Source organism: Papio anubis, chromosome 1, assembly GCF_008728515.1.
Source record: "Papio anubis isolate 15944 chromosome 1, Panubis1.0, whole genome shotgun sequence".
NCBI lineage: Eukaryota > Metazoa > Chordata > Mammalia > Primates > Cercopithecidae > Papio > Papio anubis.
The window spans coordinates 63,971,190-63,995,986 of record NC_044976.1 but is presented as its reverse complement, the minus strand read 5'-3'; the positions used below and the strand labels follow the sequence as shown (position 1 = coordinate 63,995,986).

Below are 24,797 nucleotides of genomic sequence, written 5' to 3'. Positions count from 1 at the left end.
ATAAAGATTACAGCAGGTTAATCATCAGGAAGAACATAAGCAAAAAGATAGTGAAGCAAAAGTGAAGTACTAAAATAAAAGAAAAACTGCAATCCTAAAATCCTACGCCCAGCAAAAACAGCTTTCAAAATAATGATGAAATAAAGACTTTTTTTTTTTCAGATATACCAAAGCAAAAAGAATTCATCACCATCAGACTTGCACTATAAAAAATGCTAAAGGAAATCCATCAGGCAAAAACAAAAAAAAAAATGACAGCAGATAGAAATATGGTTTCACACAAAGAAATGAAATTTAACTAAAATGACAAATATTTATTGATTGTTTAAAGCAAAAATAATAGCTTCGTTGGTGTGGGGTTTACAACATATGTAAAAGTAAAATGTATGGCGTTAGTACCAAGCTTGGTAGGGGAGAAATTTGTGATGTTCTTACATGAAGTGGTATGATATCACTTAGAGATATACTATCACTTGGACTATAATAAATTGGAGACAAATATTATAAATGCTAAAGCAACCACTAAAATAATAAACAAGAAAATATGATTAATAAGCAACACAGGATATTAAGTAGAATCGTTTAAAAAATCAAAAAGAAGGCATAAAAAGAGGAAAAGGGGAACAAATAATAAAATAAGAAAAGAAATAAAAAGATTTAATCCTAAACATATCAATTATCACACTTGATAATGCAATTATCACACTTGATAAATGCAAACAGCCTAAACATCCCATTTAGAAGGCAAAGATTATCAGACTGGATTTAAAAGACCCAATTATAAACAACCTACAAGAAATCAATTTTAACTATAAACACAAATAAAATGAAATGAATGGGAAAAGATATACCATTATAAGATTAGTCAAAAGAAAGTTATAACGGTTATATTAATGTCAGAGAAAGTATATTTTAAAGCAGTGAATATTCCATGGGATAAAGATGATCATTTCATAATGAAAAAGGGATCAATCCACCAAGAGGACATAACAATCCAAAACATTTATGTACCCAATAACAGAGTTTCAAAATACATGAAGCAAAAGATTGAGAGAACCTTAAGGAGAAACAGCCTAATCCACAATTATTGATTAATTTCAACTCATCATTGATGCAACATTCCCCATTGATATAACAAGTAGACAGATATTAGTAAAGATAAAAACGTGAACAACACATCAACTGACTTGACCTAATAGACATTTCGAGAACACTCCACGCAACAATAGCAGAATGCACATTCTTTTCAAAAGCATTTACCAAGGAAGACCATATTCTGGGCCATAAACATCACACACCGGGGCCTATTATGGGGAGGGGGGAGGGGGGAGGGATTGCATTGGGAGTTATACCTGATGTAAAAGATGAGTTGATGGGTGCTGATGAGTTGATGGGTGCAGCACACCAACATGGCACAAGTATACATATGTAACAAACCTGTACATTATGCACATGTACCCTAGAACTTAAAGTATAATAATAAAAAAAAAAGTCTCAATAAATTTTAAAGGATCCCAGTCACACGAAAACAGGATTAATAACAGAAATCAATAACAGATATATATTTAGAAAGGCCCTAAATAGTTGGAAACTGAACACACTTCTAAATAATTCCTGGGTCGCTCAAAAACCATATCAAAAAAAATTAGGACTTTTTAAGTGCATGAAAATTAAAATACAACATATTCTTTAAGGTAAGATATTGTTTACAGCAATAATTCCAGGGAAATGTGTTTAACACTAACTATAGGCACTGCCTATATGAGAAAAAAAGAAAGGTCTCAAATCAATGACTTCAGCTTCCATCTTAACAAACTAGGAGAAAAAAAAGAGCAAATTAAACTGAAATTTAAAATAGATGAGAAATCATAAATATCAAATCAGAATATAATGAAATAAAATAAAATAAAATAGAAAAATAATACACAAAGATCAAGAAAGCCAAAAGCTGGTTAAAAGATTTTAAAACACGAAAGAAGCTTTAGCCAGACTGTATTAGTCCATTCTTATGCTGCTATGAAGAAATACCCAAGACTGGGTAATTTATAAAACGGAAGAGGTTTAATTGATTCACAGTTCCGCAGGGCTGAGGAGGCCTCAGGAAACTTACAATCATGGTGGAAGGACATGCAAACACAGTGGCAGCAAGAAGTACAGAGTGAAGGGGGGTAAAAGCCCCTTATAAAGCCACCAGCTCTCGTGAGAACTCACTCACTATCGTGGAGGTAACTGCCATAATAGTGCAGAACAGTGTGGAGGTAACCACTTCCATGATTACCTCCTACTGGGATCCTCCCATGACACATGGGGATTATGGGAACTACAATTCAAGATGAGATTTGGGTGGGAACACAGCCAAACCATATCACAGACTGACCAGGAAAAACCATAGAAGTCACAAATTAACAATATAAAAAATGAAAGCACGATATTGCTACACAGTCTACAGATATTAAAAGGATAATAATATGAATAATTTTATGACATTGAATTTATATTGGATAACTGATGAAACAGAAATTATTTTAAAATATTTACAATAACATCAGAAATAGAAACACTTTGGAATGTATTTGACAAAAGATGTTTAGGATTTGTACATTGAAAACTACGAAATGCTGTTGACAGAAATTATTAAGACCTAATTAAAATGAGAGATGTACTGTGTTTATGGGTCAGGAGACTCAATATTGCTAATATGCCAACTCTCCTTAAATTTATCTATAGATTTAATGCAATGCTACTCACAATCTCAACAGGCTATTTTATACAAATTGACAAGATGAATCTAAAAATTCATATGGAAATGCAGAGAATCTAGAATAGCCAAAATAACTTTGAAACTGAAGAACATATTTTGAAGAATAACAATACCTAACTTCAACATGTATTATAAAGTTGCAATAATCACACCAATGAAGTATTCATGTAAAAACAAAAAAAGTAAATGAATGGACCAGAATAGAGTCTAGAATAGACTAACACTTACATGGACAACTGATTTCCTACAAAGGCACAAAAGCAATTCTGTGGAAAAAGGATAATCTTCCTGACAAATTGTGCTGGAACAATGGAATATCTATATGCAATAAAATAAAAGAACTTTAATCTATACCTCGCATCAGATGAATTAATTCCAAATGGATCATAAATCTAAATGTAAAACCTAAAGCTATGAAACTTCTAGAAGAAAACATGAGTAAAAAATTTTGTGACCTTCGCTTAATTAAAAATTTCTTACATATGACACAAAAAGCACAATCCATAAAAGAACAAATTGATAAATTGGACTTTATCAAAATTGAAAACTTGTTTTTTGAGAAGCACTATGAAAGATAACAAAAAGACAAAGCATACACAGAGAACATATTTGCCAATCATCTATCCGATAAAAGATTTGTATCCATAACGTATATGCAACACTCAAAACTAAATAATAATAATACAAACAGCCCAGTTAAAAAGATAGGCAAAATGTTACACAGTCACTTCACCATATAAATCATAGTTATGGCAGATAAGCACATGACAAGATGCTCATCATCATTAGTCATTCAAGAAACACAAACTAAAACCACAATGAGATATCACTATCCACATACTAGAATGGTTAAAATATTAAAAAGAAAAGACTAACTATACCAAGTATTGGTGAAGATGTGAAGGAACTGGAACTCTTATACTGCTGGTGGGAATGAAAAATGATACAATTTTGGAAAATAGTTTGGCACTTTTTTAAGTTGTTAAACATACACCTACCATATGATGTGCCCATTCCATGCCCAGTCATTTATCCAAGAGACATGAAAATATATTTCAATTCTAACACTTGTGGTAACTTCATTTGTAATAGTCAAAAACTATAAACAATTCAAATGCCTATCAACAGGTGAATGGATGAACAAATTGCAATATAACCATTCAGTGGAATGCTATTCAGCAATCAAAATGAATGAAATACTGATATAAACAACATTAATGAATCTCAAGATAATCATGTATATGAAAGCACAACAAAGTACTGTATGATTGCATTTATATAAAGTTCTAAAAAATGCTAGAGTAATAGTAGGTTATAGTGCTAGAAATCAGATCAGTCATTCCCTGGGGACAGAGGTAGGGTGGGAGAAGGAAGTACCACAGGTAGGAGCATGAGGGTGGGATTACAAAGGAGCAGGAAGAAATTTTCTAATTGATGATATATTCATTTTCCTTATTATACTGATGGTTTTATGAGTGATTTTTCATATCAATATTTGCCAAATGTATAATTTAAATATGTACAGCTTATTATATATCAATTATACCTCAATAAAACTATTTACAAAAAGAAAGAAAATCTAGGAAAATTTTTGTAAGCAATACTTTGCCTATCATTTTAAACCTTCAAATAAGCAAGTTAATCTTAAAAACATAATTATAATTAGCTGGGTAGGGTTACCAAACATAGGGCATAAAAAAATAATAGTATGCAACCAAGAACAGAAAGTTGTTATTTCTTACTTAATACATTTTTTATAAATCTGCCTCATCCTTTAGGGAGTCTAAGTCTTGGTGTAAATGAAATGACTATAGAATAAGAGCAGTGGGGAGAAGAGTGAGGAGTAACAGTGCCTCTGACTACCCATCTCACCTGTGCTGCCCCATTCTATCCATTAATATCTGCTACCTCCTACCGAAACCACACTCTGTTTTTCAAACAACCTGGGGATAGGGAGATAGTGCATGATCACTGCCTTCAGAAATCTTGCAGTCCTTGTAGAGGGAAAACACTGATATAATAACTTAAAAATCAGTATGGAAAAGTGTTGATTTAGAAGCTACAATAAACTAGCATATACATGAGCATCCAGATATAAAAAACATGAAAAATAGACGCTAATCTTTCTACGCATACCCCACTAATATTAAATGTTTTGAATTATGATATATTTTCAAGTTTCCTGAGATATAATTTATTATTACTTTAGTACAAAAAAAAAAAAAATCAACCATGAAACAACATTTGCAGGACTTTAATGTGCCAAGAAATCTACTGGGAACTGTATAAGGGATATTAGTGTCAAAAGCACAATAAATTAACATTGAGATCTAAAATCAAGTACTTCTGTTTGCTTATTGGCCATGAGATCATGGACAAGTAAGTTTATACTTGTAAGTCTCAGTTTCCTTAATCAATAAAACCAAGATAATCCCTGAACCATCTGTGTTTACAAAGATGTGAATATCAAAGACAAGAATTACATAAAAGTATGTTCGAAAACTGTAAAATGCTATCCACCCTAAAATATTGTTTTGAATTAGAGATAGCCTGATGTAGCACTTTCAATTCTATCTAAATCTTTAAGCAAAGCAAATAAAATGTAATTTTTAAAAATATCAAGCCAGACCTTTTATGCATTTTTCACATATTAAAATAAAAGCTTTTACAAAAAGGGTGTGAACAAATTGAATAAATTGTGGTGTTTTATGTCAGAAACATGCTTGCAAGGCATTATGCTTTGGCTGAAAAACTTCAGAATTTTAAAGTAAGAATATTTGCCTAAGTTGAGCACAAAACAACACATATATTCTCCACTAACATTTTAAATGATAGAAAATTTTAGTCATGTTTTAAGACAAAAAGAAAAGTTGGAATCACATCATCTTACTTTAGATGGTCTTGCCAATGCCAAATCCTTTTCTAAATACACTGAATATTTGTAAAAAAGGGCTAATTTAAAATCAGATTAACTCTATGGTTTTCTTATCACTTCACTGATGTATTTTCTATTTATTCAATCTCTTTTTCATTTTGTTAATAATTGTAATATACATGCAAAACATCATATAGATTATATATCCTTAATAATGACTATATAGTATCTACATTATAAAATCTGTATTATAGTAATTCATTGTTTGTTTTCTGGTTTTTAAAAAAGCTTTCTGTCAACAGCTAATCCCATCATGACACTATCAGAATCAATCTAAAACTAATTTCAAAATGTTCTAAGCTTGGGATCAGCAAACTCGGGTCCACAGGCCAAATCCAGCCATCTGCCTCTTTTTGTACAGCCTGGGAGCTAAGAATGGTTACTTATATTTTCAATTAAAAACAAAAAGACTGTTTCATGATACATGAAAATTATATGAAACTCAAATTTCAGTGCCCAAAAGTGTAGTAACATTAATTCAATTTACATACTAACTATGATTGCATTTGTACAAGCACAGAATTGAATAGCTGTGACTGAGACAGTATGGTCCACAAACCCCAAAATGTTTACTACTTGGCCCTTTAAGAAAAAGAAAACTCTGCCTCCCCAGGTATAAGCCAAAAGTATTTTGTACTCTCTACTGGTGGGTATTTGATGGGCAAAGGACACAAAAATAGAGAAAGCACATTAAATATATCACCAAATTTCATTATTACAATTTACATGAAACACCTTTAGGAATATTATCTAATCCAATTTTTCAAAGCACCCTTTGAGGGAACTAACACCATCTACTTTACAGGTAAAACAAACTGAGATTTGGAGAGAATGTAGACCTGGAACTCAACTGCAGTCTTGTGCATCAAGTTCAATGTTCATTTCGTTACACCCAACATGCCTTATTATCACAAGATAAATTTTGCTGTTACCATCGCCATTTTATTTAGAGATTAATAAAGACCATAGTAACCATGACTAAAAAATAATTATAACCTGAGTCATGTTAATATTTTTATAAATGGAAATATTAGAGAATTATATAATTACTTCAAATGATTCTCTAAGGAAAAACATTAGATATTTCCTGGATTTGTGAGAAGAGTTTCCCAAGTTTGTGTGAGACCCGGAATCCATCAACCTGGTTACATGCCAAAGTCAGTATAAGAATTTAAGAACTCTGTTTTTATTACTATCAAAAGAAACTCTAACAAATTTGATAATTTTAAAGTATGGGGATAAAAGGATCATCAAATTTTAAAAGTACCGAGATATACTTGGCTTAAAACAAGCAAACATGAAGAATTTCTGGAATTCTTGAAAATTTTTATATGCAACAAAACATTTTATGCCTTACCAGCATACATATGCATATACAAACTCAGTGCCACTATTTATTTAATACCTCTACACGTAAATAAACTTTACTTGAAAGTGAAAATAATATGAAAACAGTTGTCAAATGAATTTAAAATTTTGTCTCTTTACCATTTTTGACTTTTTGGTAACATTTTTACTCAAAAGGTAAAGACATAACTCTTTAGTATTGAAATTTCATTTTTGGTAGCCATACGTGGTTTAGAAAGAAAGCACATTCTGTCCTCTGACTTTTGGTACAATTTTTCTTCCAGAAAGTGCAAAAATATTAAAACTTCTCCAAGCAAATTCTACGCTAAATTATTACAGGAATAACACCAAATTGGTACCACCTAATTTCCTGATTGTAACGTGAACTGACAGCAAAACAGTGAACAAACCAATGAAGTGAAATTAGAAAGTTTACTATTAGCTTTGTAAATCATTTAATCAAGTCACTTATTTTAAATTTCAGATTGGTAATCTATAAAAACATTACCTCAAAATTTTCCCTTGCCAATCCCAAATAATTTGAGACTAAGTTACTGTCCCAGACTAGACTCATCATAAAAATCACCTGGAGAACTTGTGAAAAAATAGATTCCTAGACCCCATGAGGAATTCAGAAGGTCCAGAGCTAAGCAATCTATGTTCTGAATAAATGCAAGCAATCTAGTTCCACCACAGACCTATTGAACGCCAAGTAAGAAGTGCTGACCTAGATAAATCTTATCAAGGAGGAAAGTTTAAGAAGCATTTTGTAAAATGTAAAGTACTCTTCAGATGTAAGATATCACCAAATAAACAGAAAATCAACAAAGATAAGAAAAAGTGGGGAAAAAAAGAAGAATGCAAACTGAAACAAACAGGACCTTAATGTCTATCAAGTTAATAATATAACTGCCTGAAGGGAGAGGGAAGACCTATCTTATTTAACTTTGGAACATAATATTTGACCATGTACCCATTAGCCTTAGTAAAGGCAAAATGAGTGTAAAAAATATTGCACTCCAGTTAGTACACTTGTTTTTGTTTTTCACAGCAGTATGGGTTAGCAATTCTAAAACTGCTTTGTGTATATTCTAGCACTGAGCAAATAAGTAATACATTGCGGGAAAGGGAAACCAGGTTTCTCACTGCTGGAGAAGAAAGTTACAAAACAGAAAGAAAAAAAAGAAGTTTAGAATGGACCCTTCGGTTTTGACCTAGAATGGGACATAGTATGAACGCACACCCTTTAATATATGTACATACAGAGAGATACAGGTATATAGATTTGTGTATATTATGTACACACATTGTGTATATATTGTGTGCACTAACTAGCTCTGCACACAGAGAAGGCTATAAACAGTAACAATGAACAACTATCCTCCAGACACTGGTTTGTAATACCATTCTTCAACAAAAGGAACCATGGCTCCTTGGAGAAATGGCTGATTCCAGTGTTATATCAGGAAAAGTATAAGATCAACCTGGTACATCTTATACTGCTAGAAAGAAAGTCCTCAAAAAACAAAATGATGGGGGATATATCAAAAGTACACAGGAGCCAGCTTGAATGGGCTCTCATTGGCCAAATAGGGGACAATTTCAGTAATAAAATGAATGACATAACATTATAGCCTACAAACTAAAATAAGAATCCATGAGTCCATCCTGACAGAAAGGAAAGAAGGGAAGGGGAATGAAAAGTGCATCACTTACAGAGCCTAGTACTATGGGCTGCACACACTAAATACTTTTTTATTGAATAACATTATTCTAAATGCCCAAATTAATATTTAGCATTTTTGTTTACAAAAAAAAATTGCATTTTGCATCTTAAAAATGTCACTGGGTTCTTTTTTACATCTTCAATTTCTTTTCTCATTATATTCATATTTTCCTTTACATTCTTGAGCATGTAGAGCATATTAATGATAGCTGCCTTTGTCTACCACTTCTATCATCTCTGTCATTTCTGGGTCTGTTTCTATTGACTATATTTTCTTTTTCTCTTGGTTATGGGTCACATTTTCTTATCTTTTCATATATCCAGAATTTGTTTACTGGCTGCCAGACATTGTGAATATTTCATTTTTGAATATTATATTGTTTTGTTTTGCCTTGAAGAGTGCTGGATTTTGTTCTGAAAGTCAGTTATGTTATTTGAGCACTAATTTGAATCTTTTAGGGCACCCTTTAAGCATTTTGGGGAAGAGTATAGTGTAGCCTTGACTCTAAGGCTAATTTGGCCCCACCTTTAAAGTATAGCTCTTGTGGGGTTCCTACGAAATGTCACTGATACTCTTCAAGGTCTCTCCAATATCGTTTATGGGAACTTGAACAATTCCCAGACCTGTATGACTTCTGTGAATTGTTGAGCTTATAGCTCCCTGATAACTGTTCTCTTACTAGAAGTTTTTCTTACCCAACATTATGGCCAGATTGATATTCAGTCAAAGAGTTAAAGTGGCCCCACTGTAAGTTTTTGTGTATGCCCCTGCTTTCAAAGTACTCTGCCCCATGAACTTGAGCCCCTTACACTCTCTGAACTCTCATCTCTGCAAGTTTGTAGGGCTCAGCTTGAGTTCCTCAGCCCTCTGCCATGTTCTGGGAATTTTCTCAGAAAGCCTAAGTACTAGTAGGACTCATTTTGTTTCCTTCTCTTAGGAATCACAGTTCTGTCTGCCTTTGTCCAATATCTGAAAATAATTATTTCCTATGTTTTTTTTTTCAGTTTTCTAGTTGTTTATGACAGGAGGGTAATCCCAGACCCTTTTATTCCCTCATGGCCAGAGTCACTTGTTGATTTTTTTATTAACTTTTGAAGACATAATGTATTCATACAGTTCAAAACTTTGTTTTCTTTAAAAGAAGTAGTGAAATGGGGTGGTTACTTGACAGAAATGTGTAATAGAGAAAATTTATTTTTTAAATGGGAGTTATTGTATTGTGTCTATTAGCTGAGAGAGTAACATGATGGTGCAGAAAATAGAGGATAATGGCAAGAAAGTCCTTGAGTTGACAATAAGAGATAGGACTCAGAACACGTGACAAAGCGTTCACCTTAGATCAGAACTCAAAGAATTTATTCACAATAAAAGGAGAGAGGAAAATTGCATGGGCAGTGATATAGGCAGCCTGGTAGATTTGGGTGAGAAAAGCAATCATTAGAGAAACTCCACCTGCTTATGTTTTCTCAGTGAAAATAAAAAGCAAGATCATCAGTGAGTCTCTCTGGCTCACTTTCAGGAAAGCCAGCTGCAATGGTGCAGGCTGTCCTATGGGGAGATCCACATAACAAGAAACTGAAGGAGGTCTCCAGCTGACAGCCAGGGAGGAACTGAGGCCCTCAGTCCAACATCCCATGAAGAATGTGGAACCCCAAGAACTGATCTCCAAAGCAGCTCCTCCTGAAGGTAAACCTTGAAATGACTGCAGTCCTGGTGGCTGACACCTTCAGTGCAGTATTTCTAAGAGATCCTGAAGCAGATACTCCCTTCCCGTTCCACCCGACACTAAGCTGCAACTGAATTCCTTAACCACAGAAACTGTGAGATAATAAATGATTATTGTTTTAAGCCACCAAGTTTTGGGTTAATTTATTATATGACATTAGATCACGAATGCAGATATTGGAACTTGAAAGTGGGGTGCTGCCATAATGAAAACCTAAAAATGTATGAATGGTTTTGCAACCAGGGCACAGAGGCTAGAAGGATTTGGAGAAGCATGGTGAAGAAAACCTAAATTGCCTCAAACAGACTGTTAGTAGAAATCTGGTGGACTTCAAAGACTCTGCCAGTAAGGTCACAAAAGGAAGTGAGAGATAATTTATTGGAAAATGGAGAAAAGTTATCTTTCTTGTGTAGTAGCAGAGAGCTTATTAACATTACCATCTGTAGTCATGTGGAAAGTACAGAATGTGCCTATTGAACTGAATTATCTATTTAAGGAGATTTCCAGCAAGTGTTGAGGATGTCTCTTGGTTTCTTCTTGCTGTAAGAGGAGAGATATACATTGAAGAAAGGACCATTAAACGAAAGAAAAGAGGACTTCATAGTCTTGAAGTGTCCAGCCCCTCCAGATAGCAAATAGTGTTAAAATCAAGAAATTTTGAACAAAGATCAAAGAGAAGACAGAGAAAAGATCTCTAGGAGGTTTGCAGGCTTTTATATCTAATGGAGTGAACACCAGAGAGATCCACTGGAGGTCCAGGTAGTTTTGTGAGAGAAGTGTATTAGCAGAAATACTGCTAATATAGAGACAGAAAGAGACAGAGACAGAACAAAATGAAAAAAAAAAAAAAAAAACTTTGGACCATTCAAAATTGTGCTGATAGGAAAGCAGGCTGTGAAAACAACTTAGATGCGCATATGGGCTGTTTTTCATGAAGAGAGGGTTACTCAGGCCAGAACCTGGTACCCAGAAAGGGGAGCCAAGAACCATGGAGAATTATTCCTGAAGTTGGGTAGTAGAGGGAATAAACTAACATGAAGGGTACAAGGGGAGATGGTCGAAGAGCAGGATTCTTGACATGGAGATTATAGAAAAAAGCATGCTTATTGGTGATGACAAAGTCTAGAGCATGTCCATGACAAGAGGTGAACAAGGTGGTGTGAAAAAAACAAGAATATTGAAAATAAGCATTCAAGAAACTGAAGATTAATCACATGGATGCTGAAATCATCCAGAATGCTGGCAGGAGTAATTGTGAAGACAAAGTAAAGTAGGTGTTAGTAGTTACAGAAGCCCAAACTCCAAGCATGACCTGGAGGGCCCTTCATAATCTGACCCTTGCGTATCCCTCCATCCTGATTTCTCTTCATTCCCCAGCTTCCCAGCCCCACCACACTCAACTTTTCAAGTCCTCCCATGTGGTATGTGTGCCTCTGGGCCTTTGCAAATGCTCTTCACTCTCCGGCTCATTCTCCTCTGCCCCCTCTTCACCTGGGCTGGATATCCCTAGTAAGTGTTTCCACGAGGCACTGTATTTATTACATCACAGCATTTCCAAACTTTGCTGTTATGTCTTCTGTTTTTACCACAGAATGTTAACTCCGGGAGGGCAAGGGTTGAGTCTGTGTTGTGGAACCTTGTTCCCCATGCTCAGCTCAGTGCTTGGAATACACAGGAGGCACCTAATAAAGAAAGAGAATTTCCTTCCTAGATCTAAGAGGAAATCTCTAGAGCAGTTTCAAAATATGACATTTCTAGAGTATCTGTCCTTCAGACTCTCTGACAAATATTAATATCTGAGCCCAACCAAAGCTTTCCCTTAAGGGACATATTTATATGGCTTTAAATCCCTTACAAACATTAGATTTTATCCCTTTTAAAATACACGGTTTTACACATGGAAGCATTTGAAAATTTCTCTTGTGAATTCTCCAATGTCCAAAATAGGTGAGTCTGATTCAAACTTTTTCTACAGTAACCACCATTATGGATTTTCTCTTCCATGGAGTTCTCACTGGTTATATTGACCAGCTCTTCCTATATTGACCAGCCCTTCCTATTGAATTAGAGTCCTACTTAATTATTTGGAGATATATTGCCTTAAGAGCCAAACAAAAATAGAATTAAAGGCAGAAACAGCATGTGATAGTTGGTATAATGAATATATTAACCAAATCATAGAGGTATAATGTGGCAGGAAAAAAATGGGAGACCGTTTCTCAAATTCCTTAGAATTACGACAAGTTTTACTGTGCTAATATTTTTAGAAACCTAGGTTCCAAGTAAAAGACCAAATTAAAATCATCTTGTAAGAAAGTTTGAAAATCTACCTAATTTACCTAATTTTCTCATTCTTCTGGGTCCTATTGTTTAGAAGAATAGACCAATGACTGTTCAGTTGACTAAACTGAAGCTAAAATTCTCAGCTACAGCTAAGTAACTACGCAAATTTATAATGCTCTGAAATTATATGTATCTATATATTACATATATACTTTTTTCAGAAAAATACCTCAAGCCATAATTATAATATATACATAATAGAATTTAAGCCCTTACAAATATTCACAGGGCTTTAAAGCTGAGCACTTTACCCTAACCTGCTGATAAGATCAGAAATTGTCTAGAACAGGAACCCAAGTGAGAATTTTTAATCACATCCAAAGCATTTAGGTCATCACAAGAAAGTAGTACTATGCAAAGGAATACTTTTCTCTGAGTTAAAACCTATTTTGCTCAATAAAGCAGGAAACTGCCCTGAACTTCAAATATATCTTCATCTACCATAGGGCTTCCTTTCTTCTCTCAATACTCAGAAGTTGAGGTAAGCCTTCTTTAAGACCAACCCTGTGCTCTTTTCATGGAATTTGCCTATTCCATTATTCACTCTCTACAAAATATCTTCAATGGGTCCCCTTCTATTACCAACTTTTCTCTCCCTGCTGGGTCACTTTCTATAGACTAGAAACAAACTCATGATTTCCCATCCTTTAATTATCCACCCTGGGACATTCATTATCCATTAGTCTTCCACCTCCACTTTCCAACCCCAACCAGGCTTCTCAAGCTCTAGAGATTTATAACTCAGTCACTTTTGTTATGGACATTTGTCTACTTTCTGGCTGGCCAACATCTGACTGAAGAATCTACCATCATACAAGGCTGAAACACTGGCAGTTAGAGCACCTTCTCACCAACTAGATACCCACATCTGAAACACTGGCCCTCATGATGATTGCACAAAGACTCAGGGGCTTGTAGGTTCATCAGAGTCATGGCATCAGGTGACCTGCATGTGGAAATGATGACCACAGGGACACTCAATGTCCAGATACGATAGCAGTGGCACTATATCTGGGTTCCTCCTCTGGCTGACTTAAAGAATTAGTCCAGTGGTCTAACACTAGTAATAAATATTAACTACAGCCTGGTAATCAATACAGAAAGGAGACCAGTGGCAGCTGTGCATATTACCTCCCTTACAGTATGTTTGCATGTGCGTGTGTGTGTGTGTGTGTTTCTATATATTAACGAAATTTTTCTCAATCTTCTCCTTCCCCCTATTATTTTATATAAGGATTCCTGCTATTATTAAATTTACAATTTTATATTTAGCTTCCACAATATTCATTCAGGTAGAATCATGATTGAATGTGAGGAGCAATTAATACTGCCCAGAGAGCAATACTGTACATGTTGCACAGAAAACATAATGACAATTGCGACATAGCATCATCCACTTTGGGAGAGAGGATAAGACTGTCTCCTTTTGTTCAAAGTGTAGCCCACCACTCCCTACCCCCTGAGCAGCTCCTGTGGCTCAGACAGGGGCTGTGGCAGGAGGAAAGATGCCACAGCCTGAGTCCTGGAAGCCACTGCCAGTGTTGTAGAAAATGAAAATGGCCCATTAGTTATGCTAGGTTTATAATGGGAAGTGTCACAGTTCAATATTTCTGTTACGGGTGCATTTTTACATATGTGACCTGCGCAGTTTTGGTTTTTGTTCATTTCAACTTCAGTGAAGTGACTCAACCACTTAAGAATGTGCTCATCCACTATTCACAATAGCAAAGACTTGGAACTAACCCAAATCCCCCTCAGTGATAGACTGGATAAGGAAAATGTGGCACATATACACCATGGAATACTATGCAGCCATAGAAAAGGATGAGTTCATGTCCTTTGCAGGGACATGGATGAAGCTGAGAACCATCATTCTCAGCAGACTAATACAGGAACCAAAAAACAAACACCACATGTTCTCACTCATAAGTGGGAGTTGAACAGTGAGAACACAGAGACACAGGGAGGGGAGCATCACACATTGGGGCCTGTCAGGGGGTGGGAGGCTAGAGGAGGGATAGCATTAGGAGAAATACCTAATGTAGATGGCAGGTTGATGGGTGCAGCAAACCACCATGGCACACGTATACCTATGTAACAAACCTACATGTTCCGCACATGTATCCCAGAACTTAAACTACATATAAAAAAAAAAGAATGTGCTCAAGGGATCTGGACCCCATGGACCATTTCCAAAACAATTCTATTCTTGTTTCACTCAAGGTCCAAGTCTATTACTAGAGCCACAGTTCAAAGAAAACGAACTTGATGATGTGATAGTCATATTGAAGATCCAGAAAAAGGCCACTTGAAATTGTCTTCTGAACTAGGCATGATTTTTAATGAACGTGCTCAGGAGTTGAAAGACTTGGGCTATCAGAAGCGTGGTTTTAATATGCTTATCAGTAACTGCAGGCTACCACAGAGATGTGCTAGGGACAAGGAATGCAGCATATATAGTCCTACCGCCTGACCTGCCAGTTGCTAATATTGTTATCTGTTTCCACAATGAAGCTTTTTCTGCCTGTCTCCAGATGCTGCACATTGTCATAAATTGCATGCCAGCAAACCTGCTTCCTGAAATCATCCTCATGGATGTTGTTAGTGACCTTGATGATTTGAAAGGAGAACCAAATGAGTATGTCCAAGATTACCTCCTTGGAAAAATTAAGGTATAAGAAATATAAAGTGTGAGGGATTGATTCAAGGAAGAATGAGTGTAGCAGTCCAAGCAACAGAAGTCCTTGTGTTCCTAGACAGCCACGTGAAGTGAATGTGATGTGACTGCAGTCCTTGCTGGCTGTCATCTGTGTGGAGTGGCACACCATGATGTTCTCAGTGATTGACATCATTAGTGCCAATACGCTAGCCTACAGCTCATCCTCTGTTGTCCGTGGAGGATTCAACTGAGGCTGCACTTCAAATAGGAGCTTGTTCCCGTTTCTGAGCTAGGATGAGCAGAAAAAGCCACAGCACCAACAAAGTCACTGATAATGACTGGAGGATTGTCTGCCAGGAACAGACAGTATTTCCATGAATTTGGACAGTATGATACTGGCATGGGTATCTGGAGAGGAGAAAATTTGGAAATATCATTTCAGATCTGGATGTGTGGAGGTAAGTTCTTCATCATGCCTTGCTCTACAGTAGGACATTTTCCAAAAAAGGTGACCATATGGATCTCCTGAAGGCCGGGACACCATGAACACAACTCTTTGAGGCTGGCACATGTCTGGCTGGATGAATAAAGGGGCAGTATTTTTCCTTAAGACTTAATCTGAAGAGGAAAAGCTATGGAACTATCAGTGAGCATGTTGACTTGAGAAAGAAGTTGGGATGCAAATCATTTAAATGGTATTTGGATAATATTTACCCAGAGGTGCAGATATCTGGGCCCCATGCCAAATTCCAGCAACCCACTTTTATCAGTAGAGGGCCAAAATGCCACCAAGTCCTTCAACTTGGAAGGCTCTATCACTTCCAGACCAACAAATGTCTGGTGGCTCAGGGCTGCCCAAGTCGGAAAGAAGGCATACTAGTGCTTAAGGCCTGTGAGTATGAGAACCCAAATCAGATCTGGATTTATAATGAAGAGCATGAATTGGTTTTACACCATCTTCTTTGTCTAGGTACGACAGAAACTAGCTCACCAGACCCACCACGACTCATGGAGTCCATGGGTCAGGCAGACATGGACCTTTGGGGAAAATAATCGGCTGCACCAGATGTCAGTTGGACAGTGCCTGAGAGTGGTGGCTCCACAGGGTCAGGAAGACTCTGTTGCTATGGCAATCTTTGATGGCTCCTCCTCACAACAGTGGCAGTTGGAAGGTTAAGGTGGACACCATAGCAGAAATGGTGTTTCATCAGGCTTTGCCTACTCTGTGAAGTGTAGGGCTTTAGAAAGAATGTTGTTGGTGCCAGGAAAGCCTTGGTTTGGTAGAGCCATCTTGGATAGGATGACATTTCCCATCTTCCTGGAGATGCCTGGGAATGTTAACAGAGGTAACACAGCGGATCTGATAGAGATGGGAGCACTGAGTGTCCGCAAGTGAAGAAGTATGTTTCACCAAGGCACTGAGGTCATTTCTGAGCTTCTATTAAGGAATCTCTTGCTTATAGAGGAAAATCAGAATACAATTTTAACTCTAGAGTTTTGTTTGTACACAACGACAAAACTCAGCAAATGGATGTTTCTATTCAAATTTATTTATGCCTCTTTTTAATCCCCTTTAAAGATGGAATGGTTTTTATCTGATCAGGAGTTTGTCATGATTTCCCTTCTTAGAAGACTTCACAGGAGACAGTTTTTTTTTTATTTTACTTATCATTTGTTTAGTATGTTCTAAACAGACAATTTTTTTTAAAAAAAAGAATCTACATTATGTTTAACTTCAGAAGGCATCATTTATAAGACAATATTTGAGAGGCAGTTAACTATTATAAATTATTTTGATGAATTATGATACTACATACATGTGAAATAAAGGATCCTTTTGGTTTTTTTAAAAGTATAGTTGCACCTAATTAGGTGAAAGCATGAAGTTATAGGGAAGTTGTAGGGAAAGGTAGGTATGCGTAGAAAGGTGTGTGTGAATGTTCCAAGTAGCCAATGAGCCAATGAAATGAATTTTGCTGGTGGTTAAGCTATTGTCTGCCATCTTCAATGCACCCTAAGCTCTGTTTTGCCATGCTGGGGCTGGAGCTCAGAAAACCATAGTTCTCCTCTGCTACCTAAATTCTTATTAAATTCTACCTGTGGGGGAGCTAGAAAGAGACTAGAATAATGGAGTGACAAGGGAGTTGATCCTTCCTGTTTTGTCTTCCATTCTTGAAATATCACTCCAGCCAGAGGTTCCTCACCTGGGCAGCAGCAGCTGGTCCCAGTAACCAGGTTTTTTTCCCATATTCTCAGCGCCAGCCATAGTATACCTTGGATATATGAATTCCAGCTCTGCAGGGTCCCCCCATCAACTGACTGAGGAACTAGCATAAAGATCAGCTCTTTAGGGTCCTTTCTCCAAGTTTTCCTTTGTTCTGGCAACCTCTCCTTCCACTCCCCTGAATAAGCTTTGCCTAAAGACCCATTATTTTCACACTGCCAAATCCATACATATTATTCAGACCTTATTATATCTTCCTGCTCTATCTGACCATTGACCACTCACTTCTCCCACCTTCAGACAATATTATTTCTTTACTAATAATTTTTTGGCTCATTAAGACATTTCTGGAGGGTAAATCGGAAAATCTTTTAGAAAACATTTTGGCAATATGTATTCATTCAACAAATAATTTTTAAGCATTGTGTAAATATTTCCATTGCATTAATTTCTAGAGGTAGAACAACTGTTAAAGATAGTAAGTGCTTTGTGTGTGCATTTAGTAAGTGGTACAACCAGGTAGTCTGACTCTAAAATCTGTCATATTTATTAACCTCTACACCAGGAATTTTCAAACTTGAGTTCCATCAGAATCACCTAAAGGACTTGGTAAAATATAGATTAATGAGCCCCACCCCCCTAATTTTTTATTTACAAGGGTGAGCTAGCAAATTTAAATTTCTAACAAGGTTCCAGGTGATATTGATCTCCTTCCCAATACTACACTACCCACATATTTTCTTATTAACTCTTATTATCTCTAATGACTCAACTCAGCTATCGCCTTCCTTTGGAAACCTTGGCTCCTCTCTTCCCTCACCAGCTGAACTAGATAACCCCCATGTACGACCTCACAACAATCATGAGCTCCCATGACATTATGTGCCTACCAAATACATATTGTAACCACTGAAACTGAAACTCTGTACGCATAGGTCCCAACTGCTAGCCTTTGAGCACCTCAAGGACAGCGATCGCAACCATTCATCCTTTTTTACATGTCTTTAAGTTTCTTTTTAAATTTTTACTGTGATAAAATGTATATAAAATTTAACATTTCAACCATTTTAAGTGTACAGTGCAATGACATGAAACACATTCACATGATTATACAACCATCATCACCCCCCAACTCCAGAACCTTTTTCATTTTCCCAAATTGAAACTTTATATCCATTAAACAGTAACTCCCCAGTGTCCCCTCCTCTCAGCCCCATTCTACTTTCTGTCTCTATTCATTTGTACAGGGACAGTTTCTAGCACATTGTTCCTCAATGGTATTATCTCAATAACTGCAGAACTGAAGGAGGCAAGACTTTAAGCATCAAATAGAAGAATTAATGAGAAAGAATTTTAAAGAGTTAAAATTGACATAGAAATGGTGTATATCATCACTGGAGTAATTAGAAAACTTGAAGGACATATAAGCTGCTTGAGTTATAAGTATATGGCTGTTTGAAAACAATATCTTTGTTCTCTTTCTAGCACAAATAAATATTAGCCACTCATATTTTTAAGTTTATAAAGAGATCAAATATGAAAAATCATCTGAAAAAGAAATATAAAACACATCTTTTTTCCTTTTCCACTCAAATACCTAGGACTTCTGAATTGAGTTCACTCTTCTTTCAGACTCTATGCCCACCTATATCTGCAATATCTTTGTAAGGTGCATGGATGTGCTTTGGTCAAGAATTAGGCCAAGGCAGATGTCCAGGCCTGCATGACTCAGCGAGTACAGTGCAGGTGTATAACTCTACCTGTTATCACAGCCATGTAGCCATAACATAGGAAGGCCATCCCTTGGCCGTATGCCACTATTGTCTGTGAAAGTTATAATTGCCCTGATGACACTGTACAGATGCTCTTGTACAGCCGTTCTTGCACCCAGAGAGAGAAAAAGTACCAGAGCTGTCAGTCTTGCTCTGACAAGGGGAGCCAGGGCATGGCTTGACATGGCACAGCACGGCTCACTTTCATGCCCAGAGAGAGAAAGAGTTAAGCTGCTGACCCTGAAGGCAAGGGAGAGCCGATCGTGCAGTTGTGCATAGGAGCAGCTGGCCCAAGCAGTCGAAACAGAGCAGAAAGTGAGAGAAAGCTGCTGGTAAGAGAGCTGCTAATGAGAGACCTAGTCTGAGTAAGCTGCTGATAGGGAGCAGCTGAAAAACACTACATTTCACCTGCTTACGGCCCCCCAGTGTTCTTTCAGCTATTGCCCATTCACCCACTGCCTTCGGACCTCAGCATGAGCTGGAACCTGAACTTGAACCTAACAGTTGGTAGACTCGTGGAGCTGACAATCGTGACCCTAAACCTGACTGTCTTGCTACCTCAATTAATAGGAGAAAAGAGGAAACCTAATAGAGCAGAATGCTATATTAAAAAATAAAACATATAAAAGGAAATGTAGGGATGCAAGAGGTTTATAATCTACTTCTACATATGAAACCTCTTTTAAAAAACATTGTGTGGTAGAAATGCCCAAATTAATTATTTGGTACTTACAGAACATATAAAAGATGGACCTTATGTTTGTAATTCTTGAATGGATTCTTAAATAATGACTCCACATAACAGATGAATAATTTCAAGTCTCCTTTTAGCCAGCACTGTATGTTCCAGTTTGCACCTGAATTTAAAAAAAAAACAAAAACAAACAAACAAAAAACTGCATGAAATCTCAAAAACCATCTGAACAACTCAGTGAAAGAGAAGAACTAAATCAAATTGACCAGTGTTCTGATACAACTTCCATTTCCTATTCTGAGAGAAAAAGAACAAACTTTAACTAGGGGCATGCGTTTGCCCATCACTTAGTCCCTTTGGCCCTCAGTTTCCTTTTTTCTAAAGTAACAGAATTAAATTCAATTATTGCTTCTCAAACTCTCTTTAATTTCAAACCACTTAAATAGGACAAAAGAGCTCAAAACTTATCTAGCTCATCTAGCTCAGTTCTTACTTTTCTCACTTTTCTTTCCTTTTTTTTTTTAGAGATGGGGTCTCACTCTGTCACCCTGGCTGGAGTGCAATGGCATGATCATGTGATCATGGCTTACTGCAGCCTCGATCTCTCAAGCAATCTTCCCACCTCAGTCTCCTAAGTAGATGGGACTAGAGGCACGCACCACCATGCCCAGCTAATTTTTTTTTTTTTTTTTTGTATGTTTAGTAGAGATGGAGTTTCATTATGTTGCCCAGGCTGGTCTCTAACTCCTGAGCTCCAGTGATCTGCCCGCCTAGGTCTCCTAAATGCTAGGATTACAAGTATTGAAGCCACTGTGCCCAGCCTTTTTTTTTTTTTTTTAATATTAGACAGTTAATATGCCAACATCATAACAAGGTCTGAGGGGGGCACATCTCACACATACATGTGAAAATCCAGTCATCACGCTTTTGAGGGAGGAAAAGATATGCCTGTATTTTCATACTGGAGGTCTCTTTACATGAATGAGTCAATTGACTCCATTCTTCCTAGCTTTTCCAAAAGACTTGGGATAATTTTGTTGTTTATATTTCCAGATGCAGAATTTTTAACTACACTAGCTACAATGAGTATGCATTATACTTAAACAAAAAAAAAAGAATTTCTTTCTTTGCTTTTTTGTTTTTCCAACTTTTATTTTTAGTTCAGGGGCACATGTGAAGGACGTGTTAGTTAGTTGAACAGGCAAACGTGTACCATAGCAGTTTGTTGCACAGATCATCACATCACCTAGGTGTTAAGCCCAGCATCCATTGCTATTCTTTCTGAAAAACCCATGTTTAAAATGTAGATTATTTCAGAGATATTCCTTGCCTGAAGAAATATTATTATTCATGAATATTTTAAAATTTAACCAATTCAACAATATTTTCAGTCATTTGATATTTTATATATTTAACAGAAATAAGGTGTGTTTTCTATTTCAAAGCAAATTTAAAAGACTACAAGGAATGTACTTAAAAGTAAAATATTTCCCTCATTATATTTTTATGGGATACAAGATAATTGGGGAATTATTTATTAGTTTGTTTACATAATGAATCCTAATTTTATTATCAATATAAAAAGATTATGTATGTTAAAAATCAGAGCCATAAGACAAGACTTAAAACACATTGTTCAATACATTAAAAAAAAATAGCTAATGCTTACCCATTTGTTGAAAAACTGAAGAATTTACTGTTGAAACAAATGTCTTTCCTTCAATGTTGTCTGCACACAAAGAGCAGTTTCTATCTTGCTCACTCCGAAAGCAACAGTGGAAAGTTGTTTTGGATAAGTTAGAAAAGTGAGTATCACTTGAATTAAACTCAACAGCTGTCTCATAATGTCCATTCAAATTTGAAGTATTCTTTGAGAGTCCAGCAGGCAAAAGGAAGTAGTCATAGGTTGAATTTGGTGGCATGCAAGACAACTTAAATCTCCAAGGAGTAATTGGATATGACAAGTTAAATGCAGTTATCACACAAATAAACTCTGTTAGGATATTAAAAAGACACATAGAAAAAAGTGATCATTTTGACTAAGACATGAATAGAAAGTATCCAAGATTAAACCGTGTAGTGCTCAATAATTATTTAACTTTCTAAGTCCTCAGTGAGTGCCTAATGAATAACTTCGCGCTTTCATTGTACAATGTGTTATATTCAAGAGGATGCATTCATTTGTAGAAATAACTCCACTTTCTGACATCTCTTTTCTTTTTGAAAATTGACACTTCATGTTTTCTCTTTAATCTGACATGTTATATTTATGTTTTAATAAAAGGAAACAAACACAAATATTTTATTTTTCCTTTCTAAAGCATATTATTCTAGCTTCCATTATAAATGATAAATATAATATCCAGTATAAATGATAAATAAATATCTGGATGTGCAATTATATAAACAAACATCAAAGCGCTATTTTAATATGTATTTAAGAGAGTAACACCAACATATTAACACTGCTTTCGCTGAGCACTTTTAGAAAAAATGTGTCTTCAACATGATGATAGCTTGACGATCTCCTGAATTTTCCCATGATCCTCCAAATACAAAACATCATATACGACACGCCCTTAGCACCTTACACAAAAAATGATGCAAAAGAATAGACTTCTTATGGGAAATGCCCACTGCTGATTAAATTGTCACTTTTTAAACATAAAAATTAAGAACAATTATATAATCCAGTACCAAAAAATCTGCAAAAGTTAAACTTTTTCTTTTTTTTTTTTTTAAGATGTAGTCTCGCTCTTGTCACCCAGGCTAGAGTGCAGTGGCGTGATCTCAGCTCACTGCAACTTCTGCCTCCCGGGTTCAAGTGATTCTCCTGCCTCAGCCTCCTGAGTAGCTGGGATCACAGGCACCCACCACCACACCCGGTTAATTTTTGTACTTTTAGTAGAGACGGGGTTTTGCCATGTTGGCCAGGCTGGTCTCAAACTTCTGACCTCAGGTGATCCATCCACCTTGGCCTCCCAAAGTGCTGGGATTATAGGCATGAGCCACTGCACCAGCCAAACTTATTTTTAAATATTTGTTTGAAAATAAATTAATTCTTCATAATTGCTTTTTCAATAAGTTACCCAAATGATGCAACAATTGTGTTGGCTTATATAGACAGTGATGCAGAATAGGAATTCTGAGAATCTTGTATGGATTTGTATGAAATGAGAATTTTGAAGAGTTATGGCAAATGTAATAATGTAAGGAAATAGAAGTAACCATGATGTTCATCAGTAGCGGAATGGGTAAATTCCGATACATCCACACAAGTAAATATTATTCAGGGCTAAAAAGAAATGAGATATCAAGTCACGAAAAAGCATGGAGGTTCCAGCACTCTTCCAGAACTATGGATCCAACAAAGGACTAATATCCAGAATTTAGAAGGAACAACTCCACAAGAATAAAACAAATAATCCCATTAAAAAGAAGGCAAAGGAAATGAACAGACATTTCTCAAAAGAAGACATACAAGCAGCCAATGAACATGAAAAAATGCCCAATGTCACTAATCATCAGAAAAATGCAAATTAAAACTATAGTAAGATACCATCTTATACCAGTAAGAATGGCCATTATTAAAAAGTCAAAAAATAATAGATGTCGGTGAGGATGCAGAGAAAAGGAAATGCTTATTCACTGTTGGTGGGAATGTAAATTAGTACAACCTCTAAGGAAAACAATGTGTAGATTTCACAAAGAACTAAAAGTAGAACTATCATTCAATCCAGCAATTCCACTACTAAGTATCTACTCAAAGGAAAAGAAACAATTATAACAAAAAGACACCTGCGCTCATATGTTTGTAACAGCACTATTCACAATAGCAAAGTCATGGAATCAACCTAAGTGTCCCTCAACGAATGACTGGATTAAAAAAATGTGGCATATTCACACACATGTGCAGACACACACACACACACACACACACACCATGGAATACTATGCAGCCATAAAAAAGAATAAAATCGTGTGTTTTGCAACAACATGGATGGAGCTAAAGGCCATTATCCTAAATGAAATAACTCAGAAACAGAAAATCAAATACCACACGTTCTCACTTATAAGTAGGAGATAAGCAATGGGTACACATGGACATACAAAAGAGAATAATAGATACTAGGAACTCCACAATGGGGAGAGGATGGAAGAGGGGTGAGCAGTGAAAATTACCTATTGTGCACAATGTTCACTAGTCAGGTGATGCACACACTACGCAATATATCCATGTAACAAAATCATACTTGTACCCTCTGAATCTACAAAAATAAAAATTTAAAGAGGAAAAAAAAAGACATGGAAGAAACATAAATGCATATTACTAAGTGAAAGAAACCAATATGAAAAAGACTACGTACTATGTTATTCCAACTATATGACATTATGACATTCTATAAAAGGCACAACTATGGAAACAATCAAAAGATTGGTGGTTCCCAGGAGTTAGGTAAGAAGGTAGGAGGAATAGGCAGGCCACAAAGGATGGATAGGGCAGTGAAATTCTTCTGTATGATTCTACAGTGGCAGATAAAGGCCACCATACATACATCTGCCAACATTCATACAATATACAACACCAAGAGTGAACCATAATGTAAAC

At 36.0% G+C, this 24,797-nt stretch overlaps 2 protein-coding genes and 1 non-coding gene across 8 annotated transcripts in view; all 3 read right to left on the bottom strand.

Moving 5' to 3' along the window:
• Positions 1–22,468, bottom strand: part of LEPR (leptin receptor) — a 64,599-nt gene extending 42,131 nt beyond the window's left edge. For all 4 annotated transcript variants that reach the window (XM_031669585.1, XM_031669581.1, XM_031669582.1 and 1 more), the window contains exons 1-2: positions 21,858–22,468; positions 20,228–20,351 (exon numbers count right to left, since the gene is read on the bottom strand). In XM_031669585.1, the coding sequence (XP_031525445.1) occupies positions 20,228–20,351; positions 21,858–22,206 (473 nt within the window). In that variant the 5' untranslated portion in view covers positions 22,207–22,468. The remainder of the gene's footprint in view (positions 1–20,227; positions 20,352–21,857) is intronic.
• The window catches only part of LOC116276357 (leptin receptor-like), an 86,158-nt gene continuing 76,334 nt past the window's right edge, over positions 14,974–24,797 (bottom strand). For all 3 annotated transcript variants that reach the window (XM_031669589.1, XM_031669590.1, XM_031669591.1), the window contains 2 exons: positions 19,690–19,691; positions 14,974–16,710 (listed from right to left, as the gene is read on the bottom strand). In XM_031669589.1, the coding sequence (XP_031525449.1) occupies positions 16,623–16,710; positions 19,690–19,691 (90 nt within the window). In that variant the 3' untranslated portion in view covers positions 14,974–16,622. The remainder of the gene's footprint in view (positions 16,711–19,689; positions 19,692–24,797) is intronic.
• LOC116272500 lies at positions 21,029–21,132 on the bottom strand. Its single transcript, XR_004181169.1, has one exon. It is a non-coding gene; the product is annotated as a small nucleolar RNA U13 (small nucleolar RNA).